This window comes from Corvus kubaryi, unplaced genomic scaffold (assembly GCF_017639235.1).
Source record: "Corvus kubaryi isolate FWS band 111438036 unplaced genomic scaffold, C.kubaryi_AGA036_p1.0 37272, whole genome shotgun sequence".
In the NCBI taxonomy this organism is placed as follows: domain Eukaryota; kingdom Metazoa; phylum Chordata; class Aves; order Passeriformes; family Corvidae; genus Corvus; species Corvus kubaryi.
The window spans coordinates 162,182-183,719 of record NW_024581084.1 but is presented as its reverse complement, the minus strand read 5'-3'; the positions used below and the strand labels follow the sequence as shown (position 1 = coordinate 183,719).

General features: G+C 39.3%; 1 protein-coding gene across 4 annotated transcripts in view; it reads left to right on the top strand.

The window, feature by feature from the left end:
- Positions 1-21,538, top strand: part of PITPNC1 (phosphatidylinositol transfer protein cytoplasmic 1) — an 80,657-nt gene that overhangs the window by 21,948 nt on the left and 37,171 nt on the right. For all 4 annotated transcript variants that reach the window (XM_042025474.1, XM_042025472.1, XM_042025476.1 and 1 more), the window contains exons 2-4: positions 15,407-15,555; positions 19,181-19,269; positions 19,716-19,723. In XM_042025474.1, the coding sequence (XP_041881408.1) occupies positions 15,407-15,555; positions 19,181-19,269; positions 19,716-19,723 (246 nt within the window). The remainder of the gene's footprint in view (positions 1-15,406; positions 15,556-19,180; positions 19,270-19,715; positions 19,724-21,538) is intronic.

Here is a 21,538-nt window from a genome sequence, read left to right as displayed (position 1 = left end):
AAGGAAAGGAAAGGAAAGGAAAGGAAAGGAAAGGAAAGGAAAGGAAAATGGAATGGCAAGGAATAGTTTAGTATTTCAGCCCTGCAGGACTGCCTTTATTAGTAAGTGGAAAACCAATGCTAATTTGATCTTCCTGTTGTAATGAAATTACTGAATTATGCTTTCATGTCCACAGATTAAAAAAAAAAAAAAAAGAAAAAAAAAAGAGAAACTTGATCGTTCATAGGCATTTATTCATATGAATGACCTTTAGCCATTCTGGCTGTCTTTGTGTCAGGGAAGTCAGTTGTTGAATAGTTGGGGCTGTCAGGGCTTTGTGGCACAGTCGAGGACTGGAATAACTATATAAATAGCCAGCCTCAAATTCAAACCTTCTGGCTGTAGAAGGGCATGTTGTGTCTCTGTAGCACACATCAGGGCTGAGAGGAAAAATGGAAGGTCTTTTTTTAAGAAAAAGAGCCTTCCCAAATTAAGGCAGCTACAGCAAGTTTGGGTCTCCAGTTTGTGAGTTCAGGCACCAAAAACAAAGTGACTTTCAGGGTGACCTGCAGTCAGTGTGTTCTGTACCAGTCTTGTGCTCGGTGCTGCTCAAGCAATAACTTTTGTTAGGAGACCACCAAGAGCCATCAGATCCATAATGCTGCATAGTGGTCCTTGTTCTCTCTACGCTATTTTGCCCATAAAAAAATAAATAGAGGAAGGTGGAAGACTGCCATGAGAGTTGGATCTGCTAGATTTCTACCTTTGGGGGGAACTGTGATGCATAATGCTACATGAGGAATTTCTGACTTTCATTAAGGCAGCATCGACAGGTAATACAGGAAATACCATATGAACCCAAGGCTGAAACTCACACTTCATTTTCTCTCTTCCACGTGCTGTAATTCAGGTGCTAGAATGCAAATCTTTTATTTGTTCTCTGTAACTCAGGAAGAACTGGGGAATGGGAATCCTCTGAGTTGTGAAAGAAGAGCCCTGACCTGTCACTAAATCCAATTGAATTAAACGCACAGTTTGCCCTTTTGGGAGGCCTGTATGTTTGTCAGAGCTAAGCTTTTGTATTCTCTGTTGATGGTCATGATGTGTTTGTGTGTTAGAAATTATTGGAAGAATGAGAAAATAAAGAAAAGAAATAATCAGTCATGCTTGCCAGACTCTGTAGTTTTAATGTCACTAAGTGCCATGGGAAAATGACGCGAAAACACTTGTCATCCAGCAGCCCTGAATACAGCCTTCCATCTTTCCTTGCCCTAAAAGAACTTTGTTTACAACATTAACTTCTCTTCTGTGTTTAGGCCTCACTTTAAACATCTTAAATTTTTTTTCAGTAGTAATTATTGATTTTGCAATTTGAATTTAAAGAAACAAGTTGGAATAAAAAGTTTCTTTTGATTTTTTCATTTCCCTCCCTTTTTGGCATAAAATATTATTTTTAAGACCACTGCATTATCTGTTCTTTTTTATTGTATACCTGGGGTGCTTTTTCTTTTCTAAGATAACTTCATTTATGTGTGTTATTTGTTTATTTGGTGTGAGTTATTGGTGATCCAGATTATATCAGGTGACTGTGAAGCTAACTCAGAGTCATGACAAGAGAATAGGCACACGACAGGTTTAGTATGGTCAACTAGAGTATACAGTGTATAAAGCATATAGTATATAGTAGAATATATTCAGTACATCAACCTTGTGTGCGTGGATGAATCCCCCTGGAAATGCCAGATCTCTTCCCACGTATTGCCCTACTTGTCAGCATTTGTGCTCACAGCAAGATGACCATTTGGCTTCAACAGAAGTAACATTGTGAGCTTCCCACAGAGCCAAACTGGTGGCTGCCTCTTAGTGACAGTTGTGACCAGTTGAGACAGCAAATTGCTCATTCCCATCCTTTCAATCAAAGAGTAGAATTAGATGCATTAATTTATTTTGGTTTAACTAATTGCCTGCAGCCTGCATAGGAGAAAATATTAAAGAAGCACTGCTTAGGCTGGTTGTCTGTGGTGGCTTTGCTAATCCAAGATTGGGAAGTACGTGTATCAGATGCTGCAGATCAAGGAAGGTGCAGCTGAGGAATACCCCTGCTCTGCTGCTCTACCGTGTAGCTTCAATTTGTGTGTCTGAGGTGCTGGAGACAGTTCAGCCGTGGCAGTGAGGAAGTCAGAGTGCCCAGATGGTTATCTGCTTCTCAGGAGAATCCTGCAGTCCATACAGAGCACAAGGCAAAACAACTGCAAAAAGAAAAAAGAGAAATAGAGAATTTAGGTTTCCAGGTTGGATAATTAACCATTAACATTCCTTGTATGTATTCATTCTGTGAATGAATGTGAGTTTGCCATGAGCTCCCACTAAAGCTGTTCCCTGAACTACTCAGATAAAATCTTCCTAGTCAAGCTCCCAGGCCCTGCGTAAAATATGTTAGAGGTTTCTCTGTTTTGGGAACATGTATCAGGTAGTGTGACATCCCCTCCCTCCCTTCTCACCCTAAAAGTTTTCAAATAAGGGAGAGAGATTTAAAACAAATCTGAGAAACTGTCCACAAGAGCACTTGATTTGTTACTGCGGAAATTCTTCAAAAGGCATTTGCCCAGCCTTTGAGCTGGAGAAATCCCTGAGTATTCCCATTAAAGCATAGCATTATCTGGTTAACAAAGCTGAGAGTTCATAAAATTTTTAGAATAAAAAAATTCGTCATAAAAATGTTTCACTGTCACAAGCCTGTAGAAATAGTAGAAACTATCTAAATCACTATAAAAGCAATGTTTTAACTTAAAAGTAATGCAAATATGTACTGGTATATATGTTTGACTGAACCACATGCATTTAAAAGTATGTTAGACTAAAATTAGATTACTGACCAACCTGTGAGACCTGTTTGGGGATGGACATTTTTAGTGAGTTTCATTCATGTTTTAATATTTTCTTCCATCTTTTTCCTTAATTATACCTTTTTGTGTTTCCCAAGGAGTGATTTACAGGCACATGACATATGTCAAAGAATTCTCTAAGTTTGTCTGAATTCTTTACTTTTATGAAAAGTAATAAAGAAGGTCAAGCTGTGTTGCCATGCAACACGTTTGTGGTCTTGCTGTCTGCTCTTTCTGCTTGCTATAAAAAAATCAAAAATATAGGAGATAAAGAGCGTTCATTGGGTTGCCATTGCTGCAGCAACCACTTCCTCTCTGAGTCTGAGCCAATGACAGGAGTGTTTGGGGAGTAGAAGGCCCTCCGTAGCAGGAAAGGAAGCGATGATCTCTTTGTATTTTTAGACTCTGGTGAGGAGGGGTTTTTTGTTCAGCTTGTGAGTGTGTGGTTTTTGTTTGGGGTTTTGTCAATTATTGAGCTCTACAGCAGAATGCTTTAGATTAATTCTCTGACTTTTTCCAAACCCAGCTTTTTACAGGGCGTGTGCATTTCAAGTCTTTGAGCTACATGTTTTCCATTTCAAACATGTGTCTTAGATAGCAAATTCCAGCCTGGAGTATGCACGTACATGGTGCTTGCATGACTGTCTCAGAGCACTGTGCTGTACAGAGGGACTGCAGGAAGAAAACCAGGTTGTCTATACAGAATTCTTATCTATTTATACATTTTGTTGTTACGGTTTTCAGCTCTATTCCCTGGTGCTACTGTACACCATGAACTCTTATACCCAAAGGATATGTTCCAAGTGACGCAGCTGGCTCTAACTAATGAGGAAGTGGTTAACTGGAGTAGGGAGTGCAGGAAAGCTGTTTGTTCACTTACGTACAAGGCTCTCCGGAGTCAACAGGAGAGGCTTTCCATTGGACTTAACAGGATCTGTTCCAGCTGAAGTGGCCTTTTGGAAACTTCTTTGTACTTGAAAGTTTTCCAAAAGGCCACAACACGAAACAAAATTCTCATGGTGGCAAGAAAGCTATTCCCACTTAGATGTATTGAGGAATTGATTTATCTGTTACTGGTGGTATACAAGCTACTTCAGAAGGATGCGCAGTCCAGCATAGAACTAGGAGCTGCTAATTTTTCTGCTGTTCCTGGTAGTCATTACTGCCGGTTTTGGTAACCAAAGGGGTAAGGCAATGGTATCTGTCCTAAAAGAGTTTTATAGTTTCCTGGTGCATGGTCAAGGCTCCGCTAGTGCCACTGGATTCTCTGAGATGCTGATATCTGCACTGATAAATTGCCAGCTGTGAGTTATAGCCCCTGCATAATCAGACTGTAGGTAGCTCTGTGGAATATAGCGATATGTATTTGTTGTATAAGCTTGAGAAGCTATATCCCATTTCACCCAAACATTATCACCCTCTCTAATCTTCCTAAGTATGATGAACCCACGTAATTCTTCTGCATTGGTTAAAATCTGCAGATTGTAGTTTCCTGCACCTCCCTCTCCACTGTTTCCAGGTTCTGTCCCAGAGGAGATGCTGGTTGTGTTTGTGTAATGTTCTAGACTTCCCTTACAGAACACTAAAACCAGACAAGCACTGGTGGAATGCCTAACACTGGGACCCCATCTCTCTAAAATATCTGGAGACCATATAGCTTCACATTCCTGGCTCATGATAAAATTGAATTAAGCATATAGAGTCCCCGGTCAGGAATTCTTTGCCTTCATCCTCCCTTTAGTGTACATGTGGTATTGAAGGAATGTCAGCTCTGGAAGCTTTGTAGCCTGTCAGTCAGTCAGGAATGTGGTCCTTCCTGGAAATTTTGCTTATACTTACGCAAGAGCTTCTGTTCTGTGTAGTGCTGGAAGGCAGCAATTCTGCTCATCTGTACCTCGTCAAAGAACTTGCACCTTCAAGGTGGAGCAGTTTGAAATGAAAGGTTGTGTGCTCTAACTCTAGAGAAAGATATGAGCACCCTGACTCCTCCAGCGTGTGCACCCCCAGGTGTCACAGCTGCTTTTTGTTCTGCAGCAAAACCCAGATTTCCTGCCTGAGAGTTTATTTGGCTGCAGTTTTGATCTTCCATAAGTCAGGAACAGGCAAACAGATTTCTCCCCTAAATGTGCTCCCAACATTTATTACAGATTTGTGCATGTAAAAAATGTTCATGCATAGGTACAAAAGTAGTAAGTTCCTACGGTAGTGATTCATTTCAACATGGGGGGATTTTGTCACAGATGTATAGAATAGGTACTTAAATTGCAAACGTTTGTTCTAACTAAAATGGAAAAACTGTATCTTCTTTCAGTACTAGTTTTGAGACTTCAGTGTATCTCAAAAATCTGGGGAGGAAAGTATGTCTTCATTTCCTTCTTATGCAATTGCTCTAGCGTGCTTCCTTCCATCAAATGACTTCAGGTAACCTTAATATTTTCATTATCCTGATCCCTGGGTTAGATGCAGAGATGCAGGAGTGACCTCCACTATTTACAGACCCGGGATTCTTTATAACATTATTTTTATCTACAGGATGCAGGAATAAAACAAGTGCATTTTAAAAATTAAATTGAAGTCAGTTTTATTTTAGAAGATCAGAAAGTCGGATGAAGTATTTGTGATAATCAAATGAAATATTCTGGACTGTGAATATATTTTTATTTCATTGTAAGTAGCAAACAAAATTTCACTTTCTTCTGAATAAATTTGCAGAAGGCAGACTGGATTTGTCTTGTTCAGCTTGTTACTACTAAGTACTAAATTCTGATGCTGTTTTATTCATTGTAGATTGTGCATACTAAGAAAGTTCTCATTTTTTCATATTCGTAAGCAGAATTATATTGCCTAAAACACGTTGTAAGGAACTTGCTTGCCAAAAAATGTAATTGCAGAATTACTCCCTGCTGTGGTTCTGACAAGGTTTATGGAATCCTTTGTAGTCTCTTTGGTGCTTCTAAACTCAAAGTTGACTCAAATTTTTTTCTGAAAGCATTGAATTCTCTGCACTTGAAAGTTGATGGTGTTGGTGTGAGAGAGATTTTCCTAAGTCATAAAAATGAGTAATTACTGAAGAAGAGTAATTAGAGAAAAAGGAGCCTGAGGGGAAAGAAGTTCTACTTAAGCATTAAGCAAACACCATTAGCCATGCAAAAAGAGAAAATAATTTCTAAAAGCATGAATAGATGCACGTGTGTTTGGTCCATTTATAGTTAAAGATAAACCTAACTCTCAAGTCTGTTTCTGCACTTCATTGAATTTTGAAAGGGTCAAAGGATGTATGAAACTCTGAATACTCCCAGCTTAAACTGAACTGAATTAAAATAACTAAATTTAAATTTTGAATTTTTAAATAACTGAATCCTGCACTTCACGGAAGTCAACCTTCCTGTTCAAAGCCAGCTTTTCAGCCCAGCCCTTTGACACATTGTGTGGCTGGCTGGCCACAGCACATCCCAGCTCTGGCCAACTAAAATGTGTTTAATATGCGTGGCACATGAGTTAGTTTCTTCTCTTCCTCCCCCCCTTCCAACCTCCCCCCTCCCCCCAGTCCTGTTTGTTTTAATGGAAAAACAGGTAACAGATTTTGCTGTCAGGTTTAATAGAGCAAGCTTCTCCCTCATCATCACTGGTCCATGGAGAATGTTACATTTCACTGTGAGTGAAATAGAGTCTTGTGTCACCCCATGTGCAGGGCTTGTGCCTGCTGCTGGAAAGAGATTGGTGACAGGGATCAAGAAGAATGCCCACACTTTTCCATTTTGACTTTTCTTGGAATGTCTAAAATGGAAATAGTGTTTTCTTGGAATGTCAGGAAAAGAGTTTATGTCACTGAAAAGCCTTTAGGAACCTCTACAAATATTATGTTGCAGTTTTAGTTCATTTTACTGCATTCTAAGTTAAAATTTAAAGATACTTACTGAACAGCTCCTTGAGCTTCAGTCTTTAAATTAATAACGATCTCATGAATTAATTGTGGCAAACAAATAAAATATGCTTTTGCCTTAGAAAAAGCTTCAATAATGTTGGACAGTTATCAAACTGATTGTACACTGTAAAGCAGAGTGAACTGTGCATGAAAAGCAGGAAGCTGGAATCAAGGCAGGGCATGCTTGCAGACAATCAGAGCAGGTACTCAGAAACAGGGCTGAGAAGATGTGGAGAGTGGTCAGTGTGCAGTACTGACAGACTGCTCAAGAGACAGAGTAAGTTTTTTTAGCCATTTTTTATGTGTACAGAGGACTTTTGAGACAGCCTTTGGAAATGTATCTGCATTCCTTGCAGGAAATACATGGATAAATCTACATAATAGAATATTATCAGTATTTATGTACAAAGCACATAGTGTACATGGTTGAAAAATGCAACCAGCTGACTCACTGTAAATTATTGTTAATAAAAACTGATTCTTAAAAATTGTATGAGCTTGTACACTCCAGATAAACAGCTGGCTTTTTTCAATAGCACAGCTGGTGTAGAAGAATAAAATGACTACAATTTGAACAGGACATGAGCTATGTTTGGCAAACCATTTGCATGAAAACAGAACATTTGCAACTTAATTTTCATTTATTTTAATTTTCATTGTACACCTATTAACCAGAGATCTGGACCTGCTCCTGTTGGTTTCAGTATCACTTGTTTAGTTGTAAGCCATTATGTGTCAGGGTATTGTAAATTTAGAGTAGGCCATGTTTCTTTAGCTGGAAATACCAGAGGAGGATACTGACTTTCAACATCCAGTGTGTCATTGCTGAACTGAAATTCACGGGAATTTAGGCAGATAAAATATCTTAAGGATGTAATTTCTTCCTTGAAAAGGCAAAGCAAACATGAAAGCAGTAAGAATGGCACTTCACAGCATGCAAAAGTCAACTGTTCCCACTGCAACTGTTTGTTTGTGAGGCTACAAAAGCATGTTCCCATGAATTTGGGCAACAGTAAAGAATACTGCTGATGCAAGTGAGCAGATGTGTAGTGCTTTCTGATTCACAGATGCATGCAGGAATTAGTTGAAAGAAAAATTTCAAGCTCAACTCTAAACTCTGACTGGTTGGATTCTTTATATATTACTGCAGGAAGCAACATTTATATCACCAAATAATTTGCATTATTTTCTGGGGCCTCAAATCACAACAGTGAATCATACTAACATTTAGATTTTAGGACCTAGATGTTTGGTGTTATTCCTTGATTGGTCTTTTGTATCGATAAAAACAGATTTCCCTTTGAGGACAGTAATTTAGAAGTCTACCTTTGCTCCTGGAGCTACTTTCTCATATTTGTTCCTCGGGGACAGCCATTTAAAATACCAGTTCATAAAAACTTCTTTGCACTTAGGATGTTTCTGCATGACAAGGAGAATGCAGTGCAAAGGTGCCTGGTTTGCTCTAAGCATCTTAGCTTAGGAACAAGAAGTCAAACAGTATGTTAGTGCCCACTCCACACTGCTGTTTGGCCAGGCTAAAGGAGATTTAGGGTCAGGTCAGCAGGCTGGGGATCTCTGCATAGCACTGCTCTGGGCTGGAAGAACAACACCCCCCTTCTGCCTTCTCTGTTTACTATTCATGCTTTCCTTGCAGAATTTCCCAAGCAGTCAAACCCAGCAGTCCTCTTTTCACAGGATTCTAGCCTACAATGTCATTATTTTACCAGGAAAATCACTATTTTAGAAATATAAACCACTACTTTCACACTGGTAAGTTCTGCTACATAAGAGAGACTTCCAAGTTCAAACTTACAGTGAGTTTATTTTCCTCCTGCTTTCTTTCCTGCATTTCTAAGAAAAAAGAAGGATTATTTCATTGGCAAGTTTTCTTACTCTGCAGTGGTTTCAAGTCTGACTGATCTCCCTCCATAGCACTGTCCTGCAGTAAAACCTTGAGCTGGTGGTTATCAAGAGATACCCATTTCCATTGCTTGCAAAGTAGTGCCCCAAAAGAAACCAAGTCAAACCAAATTCCTAATTCCAAAAGCAGGCAAGGAGGAGCCAATACAAACCCACCCATACACAAAAAATCAAATACCAGCACACTGCACATTCCTCTATTCTTGTTAAAACCAATCTAGGAATGTTAATAACAAAGAAAACAAATCACTTTGTCAGAACCTGGAACTTCTGTCATGGAAAAGATTTCCTTAAATTATTGTTAATAGCTATGAATCATCACCTGCAGTGGTTTGGGGATCAGAGGGCATAACCTCGGTGCTCCATCAGCCGGGGCTCTAATTGCCCACACGTGAAGCCTCTGCTCCCACATCCACACAAGTGTGAGGATGCATCAGGATTCACCCATTCCAGATGAAATGATGTCTAATAATACTAACATGAAGGATTTATGGTTAGTGGGGGAGATAAGAGAAAACACTTCTCTTTAAATAATTATCATTTAGAGTGAAAAAGAAATTACAGGTGTGTCTTGTGGTAACAGCACTGAGCTGGAATCGCTAGACTGAGGCTAAATTCCCTGTTCTACCACAGACATCTTTTTTGAAGTTGATGTATTAATTTCTGTTTCAATTAGTCAAATATAAAATAAGGTTAATACTTTCTTTGCCTCTCTTCAGTGTGTAACTGTAAGCTTTTCGTATCTGTACCAGTGTAGGGCTTAAGTCTTGATCAAGACCTGAAAACAATGCTCTCAACATCAAAACAAACACGATAGGAAACCTCTGTGTATCCTCCTAAACAAAGATATTTACTCAAGCAAGTACATTTCCAAACAATTTATTCCATATTGTAAAATATTGTCTTGGTTTGAAAGACAAGTGTCTGCTAAGGAAGGCAGAAACCTCCCTTGGAATGGCAGATGCAACCCCCTTCCCTCCGAGTTATTATAATTTTGAAATCAAGGGGCTTTTAGGCAAAGATGTGGGAAATAGGAATAACAGTTCTTTACTATTATATATCTATATGTGTATAACCAGTCAAACAAACAGCAATAACTATGGCAGTAACAGCAAACAATCACAAACCCAGTCCCAGCCTTTCGGCTGTCAGGCCCTTTCCCCTCGGGTGCAGTTCCGCTCGCAGCCGGCAGGGGCGCTGGCGGCTCCCGGTGAGCAGGGCAGGTGCGATGGTTCCCCCGCGGCTGCAGGGGGCGCTCCGGAGCGAGCTCGGGGAGCACGCGGCACCGGTGCCCTGGGATCCCGGAGGGATGGGACAAAGGCTTCACAAACCCCTGGGCAGCCGATCCCGGTGTCCGGCCAGACCCTCGGGAACAGCAGGCTGGAACGGCAGGCTGGAATGGCAGGGACGAGCACAAATCCTGGGTGGCAGAGGAGGTGTATCCAAACAGAGAAACCCCCCGGAGGTCTGGGCAGGCAGGGCGAGCACGGCTACAATGTAGCGAAAGCTCAAAGCAACGGCGGGGCAGGGCGGCCACGGCCCGGCTCCTAGCGGGGCAGGGAAGGCAGCTTTGGGATCCTGGGGCTTCTCCAGCCGAAGGAAAAGCAGCTGAAGAAAGCATACTCCTCTCTGTCCAAACGCACTCAGGTGAAAACAAAAGAGTAGCCAGATGCGCCCCACTCTGTAGCCAGGTCTTTTGTTTTTCTTAAATACCCAGCCGTTTGCTCCCCTAGCAACATGTATGGGGAAAAATTCCTTTAACGGAAGAAAAACCAGGAGAGCTCCTAAAAGCCCAACAAATATCTCTGTTAAACTGCTGGGAAGAGATTGCTGGGAGTGACAGGCTGGGCATGTTTGGACAAGTAACTTAGTTGGGGATCACCATGTTTGTCTCATGGTGGTCCTTTGAGGAATAATCAGAAATTGTTTTAAATAATTCGAAATGTAGACAAGTGATGAATAATATTCCTATTAATCTTTTAATAAAAAAATAAAATTAAATCCTGGAACACATTCACAAGGGAACACACAGAGCATCTTGCAAAGACTAAGACTTGAAAATAGATCAGAAATGTATCAATCAATTTTAAGATTGTTTTATGCGGATGAGACAGCATTCTATAAATCAGAATTCCTTAATAAAATTGCTACTCTTTTGCCATAATCAATGCCCTTGGATTCAGTGTAGCTGGACCGATGTAACTGATGATGAAGCTGATTCATTGTATTTTCTTGATAGAAATAAATCTTAACTAAATTGAGGTCAATGACAAAACAACTATTGCCATCAGTGGAGGCAGAGTTGTACCCTTTAGAGCTGCCTTCGTGCATAAGGACAGATCTGCTTCAGTTTAGTCGTTGCTGGTTTTCTTCTTTTTTTCTGTTTTACCTTTGCAGTTTTCTGAGAACAGGACTAGACACCACTGGCATGTTTTAGCATGAACCTCTGTGAGCAATACTTACCGTTGTTGAAATGCAGCTCACCAAACAATCATTACCTTGAGCAGGCACAAAAGACACTCAGTGTCTTCTGGACTCCAGCTCCTCTCTGCAGGAAGGGATCTCCCTACTGATTTAGAACAAAAAATTGCACAAATTGAAATGGCAGCACCATCCCTGATGGTTTAGTCTAGTTACAGAGAAATAAAAGTAGATTAAAGGGTTCAACTATTCTTTTAAATATGAGAATTATGTGTAAGACGGAGCCAGTGATAAATCTGTTACATTTTCTGTGAGCATTCAGATAAGAACTTCAAGGAGTGGTATGAAAATTTCAGATACAAGATCATTTTGGCATAATTTCTCCTTTGATTGAGTTTTATTTCTTATATTCCACCTGAAGTTTGAAAGTTTGTACTCTAAGACTTGTATTAAATCAAAACCTGAGCAATAGGCAGTCAGGCTGGAAAAAATTCAGACACGTTTGAACAAAGATTTCTTGTGCAGCTCTTGCTGGAGATGGTGGGAGCTCTGCATAAGAAAGATGGGTGGGGTGGACCCCTTTTAAAATATTTTAATTTTTTCCTTTATTTATTTTTTCCCTCCTATCTGAGGGATAAAAATGCTTCTGGTCTCACTTACCATTTTAAACAAAATCAGCTTGACCATCCTTATGCTGTTGCTAACATGAACCTTGTTTCTTGTATGACTAAATCCCAACAGCAAACACCATCTGCCTGTTGAAGGAGCAGGCGAGTCACCACCGAGACAGAGTCTCACTCCTTAGGACTTGGGAAACATCAGAGCTACTACAAAAGCTAAACAGCAATACCCTTAGAAATGTCTAATTCCACATTCTGTGCATTTGTTTATTGAAGTTCTTCCTCTGATATTGAATAAATTTTCACCTATTAAACTGAAGCATTTACAAAGAGTTTTGCTCCAGATCCAAATTCACATCAGGTGCCATTGTGTGAAATTTTACTGAATTCCTTCAAACAGTAGATGGTCTTGGAAAATCATCTTACAGCTAAGAACACAGAAATTCAGATTGTGATAGAGCAACATAAACAGTCATGGCACATCAGTTTACCCTTGCAGGAATAATGTGTATCAATTACTGTTGTTAAATGATTCTTAAGTGCTGTTTCTCCACAATATCCATAGGAACTAAGAAAAAGCTGTGACTTATTATTCAGGCATTTAAATTCCAACAAGTTCTAAAAGACACATCTTTGCCTTGGATTTTTTTCATGTAAATAGAAACATACACTTGAAAAAATGCTATTTTATCTGAAATAATAGTTGTGCACTCTCTGATTTAGTAAAGTACTATTATTTTGGAAGTTAACATTTTCCATCCTGCTCTAGAATGATTTTAACATTTTGTACAGCAGATAGAAGCAAATGAATAGTACACAAAAGAGCTAAGTTAGCTACTTTAAAGTACATGTACAAATATGTTTCCTTTGCAGAATACAGCTGCTTTCCAGCAGGACTGCCCAGCCACTTCAGTAGTTATGAAAGGTTGTAGAATGGTCAAGGTTGGAAGGAACCTCAAAGCTCATCTCATTCCAGCCCCGTGCCACGGGCAGGGATGTCACTCACTGGATCAGGCTGCACAAGGCCCCATCCAAGCTGGCTTTGGAGGTGGATATTTCTACTCGACTGGTGTCCGATCCGTAGCTATGGAAAGTCATCGCCTGCGGAAGGCGAAGAGCAGTAGGATTCCTGCAGGAGAGCTGTCCAGCAGTGGTGCCTTCTGTTTCCTTCAACATCTTCCAAATGGGAGGCACCATGCTGAGCTGCCTTGGATACCTTTTGTGAGATCATGGCTTTGATTGGAATGTGTGTGATTTTGAGCCTCATCAGAGCAGAACCTTCCTTTAAGCACTGATTGTGCAGCATCTGGAAACCAGTTGCTGTTTGGCAGCACTGACCCTCATCTGCGGAGGGCAGTGGGCAACAAGGCTTAGCCCCCTTAAACTTCTGCTCAGATTAATTTACAGTCTTTGGGATTTGATATCTTGCAAGCATTTTATAGTGAGGTGGGCCCAGGAAAGAACAACAACCTCTGTTAACAAAGCGTGGTGTTGCAGGGATATCTCTGGTTCATGATGCTGGAGCAAATGAAGGCATCAGTACAACCCCACAGTTGGTTGTCAGGGTGAATGTACACTCATCTGGATGTTTCTGAGCCAGCATTTCCAGCAGAAACTGAGGTGTTTGACCATTAAAACTGAGAGCAAAACTGCAAAGGACTACATGGACATAGGAAATTGATATGTGCAATTATGAAACACTTTCCAGAGGTGTCCATGGCAACTAAAATTCATAACTTTGTTGGATAACAAAAATCCCAACAGAGATCGTGATCGAAATATTGACTTTATGTCAAGATGTAATTCCTCTCTCTACTCATCTGACCTTTTCATATTTCACAGGATATAAATTGCTGACCTCTTCCTTTCCATTAGAAGATAAGGACCTTATCACCTTTCCTCTTTTCTGCCATCCTTATCACTCCACAGGCAGTAAGTCTGTGCTCCCAGGTGCTGTAATTGATACTTATCTAATTAAAGGCAAAGCATTTTTTCTCAACTTGTATTCAGCTTTGAAGTGTGTTGCTTTGATTTCAGACCTGAAGAACAGCTTTGTGTGCCTGAAAGTTACTCTTTTTTAAACTGTACTAATTGATCAAATCAAATGTGCTACCAACTTTGCCTTCCCTGTGCACCAATGCATTCATTTTTTTTAGAGAAAAAGAGAAGACAATTTGTCATGGATCTAGTTAAAAGCTATGTGTGAGGTTTGCAGCTCTTCAGAGCCTTTGAGATTAGAACAAAATGTTCAAATATGATGAGATAAAGGATTCAGTAGAGACAAAGGTAGATAAGTGGATTAGCAAGTAAAACAGTGTTAGGACTTACTCTCTTAAATGAGCGTTCAAGATGCAAGTTCCAAATTTCTTACCTTCTTGTGGCCTGTTGCTGTAGGGGAATAAATTTGGATTATGTAGAATTGAGGAACTAGTATAGGGTGCCCTCCATCATAGTATTCCTTATCATTTTGTTTAGTGAGACTGTCTTGTTGCCAGTTACTAATAAGGTTTGTGATGGTTTGGGGTTTTTTTTCTGAACTAATTGCTCTTTTGAGTTGGGCTTTTTAAAGTATGTGATAGGATTGCTGTTTATAATATGCAATAGCTGCAAGAATCTCATGGAGTTTTCTGAGGTCAGACTGTCACGATGCTTTTGTTTGCTTATGCTGAGCTAGTACTTGGCAGCTTGTGTGGTAGCTCAGCCATTCTCTAAATTAACAGGTTGTTCTTTGTATTTGAAGGGGGATTGATGTGGTTGAAGTGATTAGCATGTACATGCCTAAACAAATTGCTCTGGGGGAGAGAGAGATCCATTTGAGAAAACTGGATAGGTCCAAAGAGTGTTGTAAGAACCCTAGTATGCTCAAGAGTGTGCAAAGGACTTGAGAATAAAATTTCAGACCAGAAAATTACTGGTAAAGTACAATTTTACTCTAAAATCTTTGTCAATGAAAGTTCAAGGATGTACTTTTTGTTAAATTTCTTTGGAGGCAAAAGCCCTGGTGTAGATATGAGACACAGTGAGAAAAAAAATCAAGTGCAACAATTTATTTTTCTGTGATAACAAAGTTAGGCCAATCCTCACAGTGTTTGGCTTCCTAAGTAACTTGGGAGTAAATGATCATTAAAGTGCTTAAATGCATTTTAATAATATTGCAAAGTCACTCAAACTTCTTTTTTCAGAGGACTTGGAGTCTACGTGGTTTTTTTCTTAAGAACTGGAGCTCCTGTCTCTGTGGACCAGCAACAGTTACCCTGAATGTTTTTGTGGGGCCTCATTGTGTTGGCAGGGCAGGAGAATCCTGTGTTCCACAGAACCTTTAGAGTTCACCTGATGGTTAAAGTCCCTTTACATTTCAGCATGTGGAAGCACTAGATTAATTGTTTACTTATTCTTAACTGAAATACTTACAAATACAAAGTCTAATAATAGAGGACTGGCCTAATTCTTTACATTCGTATGCACACAGGTTTTGTTATTTTTTCCACAAATGATGCCATGGACTTAATAACATAATGGGAGGACCCCAAAAATACTGGTTTTCACCTTCAGCTACCTTTTATTTACACACAGCAGTATATCATTGACTAAGACTGGCTTTTGAATACGTGTATAACATAAAACTAATATACTTTGTTCTTGGTTTTGCCTTGCAGTACAGAATTGGACAGCTGTACATGATCAGCAAGCACAGCCATGAGCAGAGTGACCGAGGGGAGGGTGTGGAAGTGGTGCAGAATGAACCCTATGAAGATCCCAACCATGGCAATGGTCAGCTAACAGAAAAACGTGTCTATCTCAACAGGCAAGTGCACTAAAACTGTTTCTCTCAGCATGGACTTAATAAAAATTTGCAAGGAATGCAGGCAACAGCCTTTCTGTTTCAAAAGAATATGTTCCCATGAATACATGCTGCTTCCTGGTAGCCATGGGGAGGTGGGGTAGATCAGTGGCTTGAAATAGAGGGATTAGTTGTTATTCCTTCTAGAGTGTCTTCTGCATGAGAAGGAACTTGAAGTTAAGGATATAATGAAAATCAGAGCTTTTGTTTTCTTTTACACTTAATTGTTTGTCATTTTGTTCTCCAAAATTGTTGGGGAGGGGGGACCAAAAAACTAAACAACAAAGCCAGCAAAGTCCCACCCTCCAAAAAAACCAAAACCAAACCATTAAAAGGCTTAATTTTTTCTCACCTCATAGTCATGTCTCAAAGCCAGCTGTATTTTGCCTCAGCAAAGTTAATTGACATTATGAATGACCATTAGGCTTGTACATTCATTGTATGAATGACAGCCTTCTGGACCATTGGGCTTAAAGATATGGTGGAAAATTTGGGGGTTTTCTCCCTGAAATTTCATCATTTCTTAGAGTGAAATGTTTGTCTTCTTATGCTGAAATGATACTGCTGAGGATTGATGTCTCCACACTCACAGGCCAAAGATGTTTAGATATATATATATTTGTGCAATATGAGATATATTTCTCAATCTGTTCCCATTTTTACTACTGCTGATCTAATTGAATACCACTGCTTTTTCTGAAGTTCTTCTTTTCCCCTGGGCCTGTTTCATTTTATTAAACTTATGCTCTGCAGCATTTTGGAGTGCGCATACAAACACTACAGCTATTGCTTCCACATTGCAAGTTCCTCCTGCACTGCAAACCAGACATATCTAACCTTAATTCAGGCCAAATTGAATCACCAGTGATGTTACACACACACACAAGAGTTCAATAATATATATCTTGCCAACATTTAATATTATTTTTATTGTAAGTGTTCTCTCACAGGCTATATAGGACTTGGGAAAAAATCAATAAATATATTCCCATTGTAGAGCTCCCACAAGTTGTGGGGCTTTTTAAAATGTTTCTGGATATTTCTTTCCTGCATGTTAAAAATAAGGCTTTAAGCACCAAAGAGCATATTCAGAATTGCCACTTCAGGGCGATCCAGAATGACCACAAGAACCTAGAAGCTATGTACTAACCATACTTGGGAAGCACTTGATTCCTGATAGTGCAGGCAATGAAACACGGGATCTTTTAGCCAAAGATGGGTACAAACATTGACAAAGTAAATCTTTGTCCCTATAACAACTCAGAAGAGTTACCTAAAGCTGTGGTGGATGTTTGAAGTCAGGTTCACCGAGTTTAATGATAATTCTGAATCCTCCATCACCAGATTTGCTGTTTGAATCTGGGTGTGGCATCACAATGCCACCTGATATTGCAGCACTGTTGAAGCTTTGTGGAAAGGATGAGGAGGTTTTCTGGCCACTGTGGGTTTTGCTGGGAGGCTAGGGTGTCTCTGGAAAATTTCACTGTAGGAGACATGCTTCCATACAAGATGTGCTGGAAACTTCTCCTCTGCCTGCCTTCCTGAGGAACAGGACTTCCACCAGCACTGTTCTCTCCCTCCGTTTTTTTCTTCTTGGGTCCACTGCCCTAAAAAAACTTTGTTTTGCTCTATTTTGATCTGAACTTATATCTCTTAAAGAAATTTGAGACTGAGCTTCATCTGGACAGGGTAGAAATAAGGAAATAAGGAAAAAAGAAAAGATAATGTGACCCACAGCTACCTGTGCTGCTGAAATAGAGCTATTATCTTTTCGTTGAGTGGACCTTGGAAAAATTAATCTGTGTCTGTGAGTGGGATTTGCTGGCAATTCTGAGTATAATCTGTATTTTGCTCATGAAGTTATTTTTTTCAGGATGTGCTGTACTGGTGAAGATAGGCAGACAGGCAAATATGTTAAAAACAACAATAACCAAAAAAAGTACAAAATGAGCGTATGTTTTCTAGTGTCAGTGTAACCTTAGTCATATTTAGAATTATTCACTGCCTCTTCTCTCCTGCTGGAGCAATGTTTTCAGAAGCTGAAAGTCTGCATCCTCTGGTATTTATAATTTAGGCACCAGAGTAAAGTTTAGCAGGGGTAAGGGAGGCAGTCATAAAAACACTGACAGAGACTGACAAAATAAACAGATCTGATACAGGGAAGTCTATTATGCAGGATGTAAAATGCTGCTTAAAAGTCTGTACACAAGAAAGGTTTATGTAAAGAAAAGAATCTGGTTTTGAGCAATGTCATCAAAGAGCAAAAGTCAATGCACTTGGCTTTCAATCTGTAGATAATGTACTAACATCTGCATTTTGCCTCTGGACAAATAAAATATTTATATGTAGCTAGATAATGGTTAAATAAGCCTTAATGATCCAAAATGTATTTTCTTCAGAAATTTGCTAATATGGAAAGTTAATTTACTTTCTGCACACAGTTATCTAAACAGAACTATTTCAAACATTTACACTCGGGAAATAGAGGTTTGGAAGCATCTCCTGCACTTCAGTACAGATTCAATCTTGGCCTGGGTGATCTGCTCAATGCTTTGCCAGACCAACACCATCTGAACTGTGTCCCCCATGTACAGGGATATTTGTGGCATCCAAGGCCTGCTGTCCTTGGAATGACTAGTCCTGCATCTTTGTTCCTGTCAGCCTCAGTGCTTCTAACTGAAGTCATTAAGAGAGGGTTGAAAGATGAATTATAGTGAACTTGCCTTTTTAAATATTTGTTTGTTCATCAGTTTTTGGTACCCTCTGTGACCAGACTGCTGGAAATGAAACCCAAGAGCCATGGTAAAAAAATGCTCCCACTCTTCCATAGTATTATTCAATTACCCTTTAATGGTCCTTCCATATGGTGTATCCATGTCTTTGTTTTCTGATTCTGCTGCTGTTGTACCACTGCATTGGTGAGTTCTCTTGACAGAATGAGCTCTGAGCTGTAACATCAGTTCCATTAATTCTCTTCACTTTTGTTATTTACTTTTCCCATCAGCAAAATGGGACTAATGCTGCCTACCAGCCTCACGAGGTGTTTTGAGTGATCTGTTAATTTTAATATAAAAGCTTCCTACTCAGGAGTTGGTATTGGTAATGTGGGAACAGCTGAGTGCCAGGTGAGCTGAGCATGAGGGCTTCAGTGCTGGCAGAGAATATGGAGGAAGAAAAAAGAGTCTGTAAGAAGTAATGGATTCGGGATCAAAGTGGACTCAAAGCCCACATTTCCTCCTGACCTCTTGTTAGAGAGTGCCTCCCTGTGGCTGAGGACAAGGTGCCACAGTTACACCTTGTTTGGACTCACCTGTTGAGTTCAGCCCTGGCCAAAGGTTTGGGGCCATGAATTCTCAAAATGAGCAGCCTCAGCTCAGCCCACTCAGAGGTTGTTGCACTGGCACTGATCTGCTCCCTCTACGAGGGCAGCACAGCTGAGGCAGAAAATGAAAATACTCTTGAGAAGTCTGGGTGTTGCTGTGTCCCCCAAACACCTCACAAATGATGAGCACATCTGGAAGTATCTTTATTTCTACAATACACATAAGTCATCATATATTCTAATTTTATATTTTCTTTTAACTTTCAGCAAACTGCCTAGCTGGGCTAGAGCAGTTGTTCCCAAAATATTTTACGTTACAGAGAAGGCCTGGAATTATTATCCTTATACAATCACAGGTAAGGAATGTAGCAGAAATTATTGCTGCTTTGTGGTGTGGGGGTAGTTTAGTTTATCTTCAGAAGCTCCAAGTTATACGTTGAACTACAAGCACCAAGTCTCTTTAACATCTTCTGTTGAACTGCATATATTTTTTCACCTTATATGTACTGGTATCAGGAACTGAAGATTATAGACTAAGGATAGGTAAAAACTGGAGTGCTATATCTATGAAGTTTCTTGCTGGCAAAGAAAACATCAGGTGCTTGGATTCTGTCTGACTTGTGTCCTTTATTGTCCCATAGACTTTATTCAAATAGAAATCAGCAGCCTATCTGACACAATAATTTTTATTATTAATGTGTGTTTACTGTAAGGATCTCGCATCATTGTTTTATTTCACATTTCTTTTTTTTTTCTTTTCCCTCTTATTTCGTTTTTTTACAAATGGACAATTGGAAATCAGAATACACAGTAAGTTTTTCTTCCTCTTTTTATTCTAAAATAGAAAAATCATGTAAACTATAGTAGTGGAATCCAATCTGATTCCTTCTTAATATAACTAATTCATAATACATTCAATAGTGAAACTTTATTTTAGTTATTTGTTTAAGCAATTTAAAGGGAAATTTGACATAATTCTAAAGGGATCCTATAAATTCTTTTTTATCGCTTCAAAATAATTTGATATGTTTTTACTTACTGACTGTAAGAAAGAGAAGGTTCTATAAAACAGGGTGAGGCTTTTAAGGTTCCAGTTATTACCTGGAGACATGAGAACAGATTTTATTTTATTTATTGTTTTATTAACTTATAAAATGCTCATCTCTGGTATAGTATCTGGGAAACTGTACAATCTGTAGACAAAATTAAACATAATCTGGGCATGGTGCCCAGAAAAATCAGCTATTCCCTCTTGCAGAGCTAAGGCAAAATATAGCACATAAATCATGAGAAAAATTGTTTTAAATGTGCTGGCCTCAATAATACGCAATAAGTCTTCAGTCTTCAGTCTTGGAAGGTGAGGAGGGGATGGTGAGGAGGTTCCAGGTGAAGGGACCTTTCAGAAACTCCTGCTTTGATTTAGTTTGAACTTCTGACTGCAGATAAAACATAATCCCGATGTTTCTCTTAATTCTGCAGTGCTCAAAATATTTGTGTAGATTTTTTAAAAACTCATAAAGCATAAAAAGAAAAAAAAGATATTTCAGTGTGATAAAAAGAAAAAAATTAAGGGATTTAAAGTCTCATATTTGAAAACTGGAGACCAAGAGTTGAAACTGTGATGACCAGGTTTGAAAACCCAAAGCAACAAACTGTGCTTTTCAATATGTGCTACAGGTACTTAGAATATTCATTTGATTGTCAGAGAAAACCCAAATGTACCAAAATGGACAGTAGTGATGAGGGAGAGATTCTTAGCTGGTTTTGCCAGAAGACACTTTCAGTAGGATCTGTCACAGTTCACATTAATTAAGGTTTACCTTTGATACCACATTTAGTTTTAGGCTGGGAAGTTGACATTTGCTGTGTTGCACTGATATCTCCCCATGGTAAATTTTTTCTTTAACTGAAAGTAAATTTCAATCTTTTCATGTGATTTTTTTTTCTTTAACTGAAAGAGACAAGTGGGGATGATGCAAAGGGTGGTGGCAGACAGAAATATGTATCTAAATTTGAAATGCGACACATTATTAAAACCAAACAGCAGTGCTGTACTCAGAGCATCTGAATCAGGAGGTGATCTCTGTCTGGTCTGTGAAACAACACCTGGTGCAGATCAGAGGAAGGTACAGCTACAGAAACGTTCAAGAGCATCAGCAGAAATGATTGCAGCATTGAAGAGACATGTAAAGAAAAATTAAATCAGTCCAGAAATGTAGAAGGTAGGCAAAGCAATCACTGAGTGACAGAGTAACTGCCTAGGGGAGCTGGGGACTAGTTACTCACCATGGTGCAAGGAAACAGGACTAGAAATACTGGGAGGAGATCAGGGAAACTGTACTTCAGACAAAAATCTAAAATATGCATTAATGGAGCTGATAGGCTGTGAATTTATCTTCATGGAAAACAGAGATAGTGCCTTTGCCTCAAACTATTGAATCTAGAACAAAAATGTTTAATATACCACTGGGAATAATTGCTATCCTTGTCTGGAATACTTCTCTAAATTTGATCTTCTATATTCATTAGAGAATTCTGAAAGAAAGAATATATAAATATGTAAGATAACTTGGAAATCCTTTTCTTAAAGATCATAAATTCGCTCTGAAGGGTCTGTGGGACATG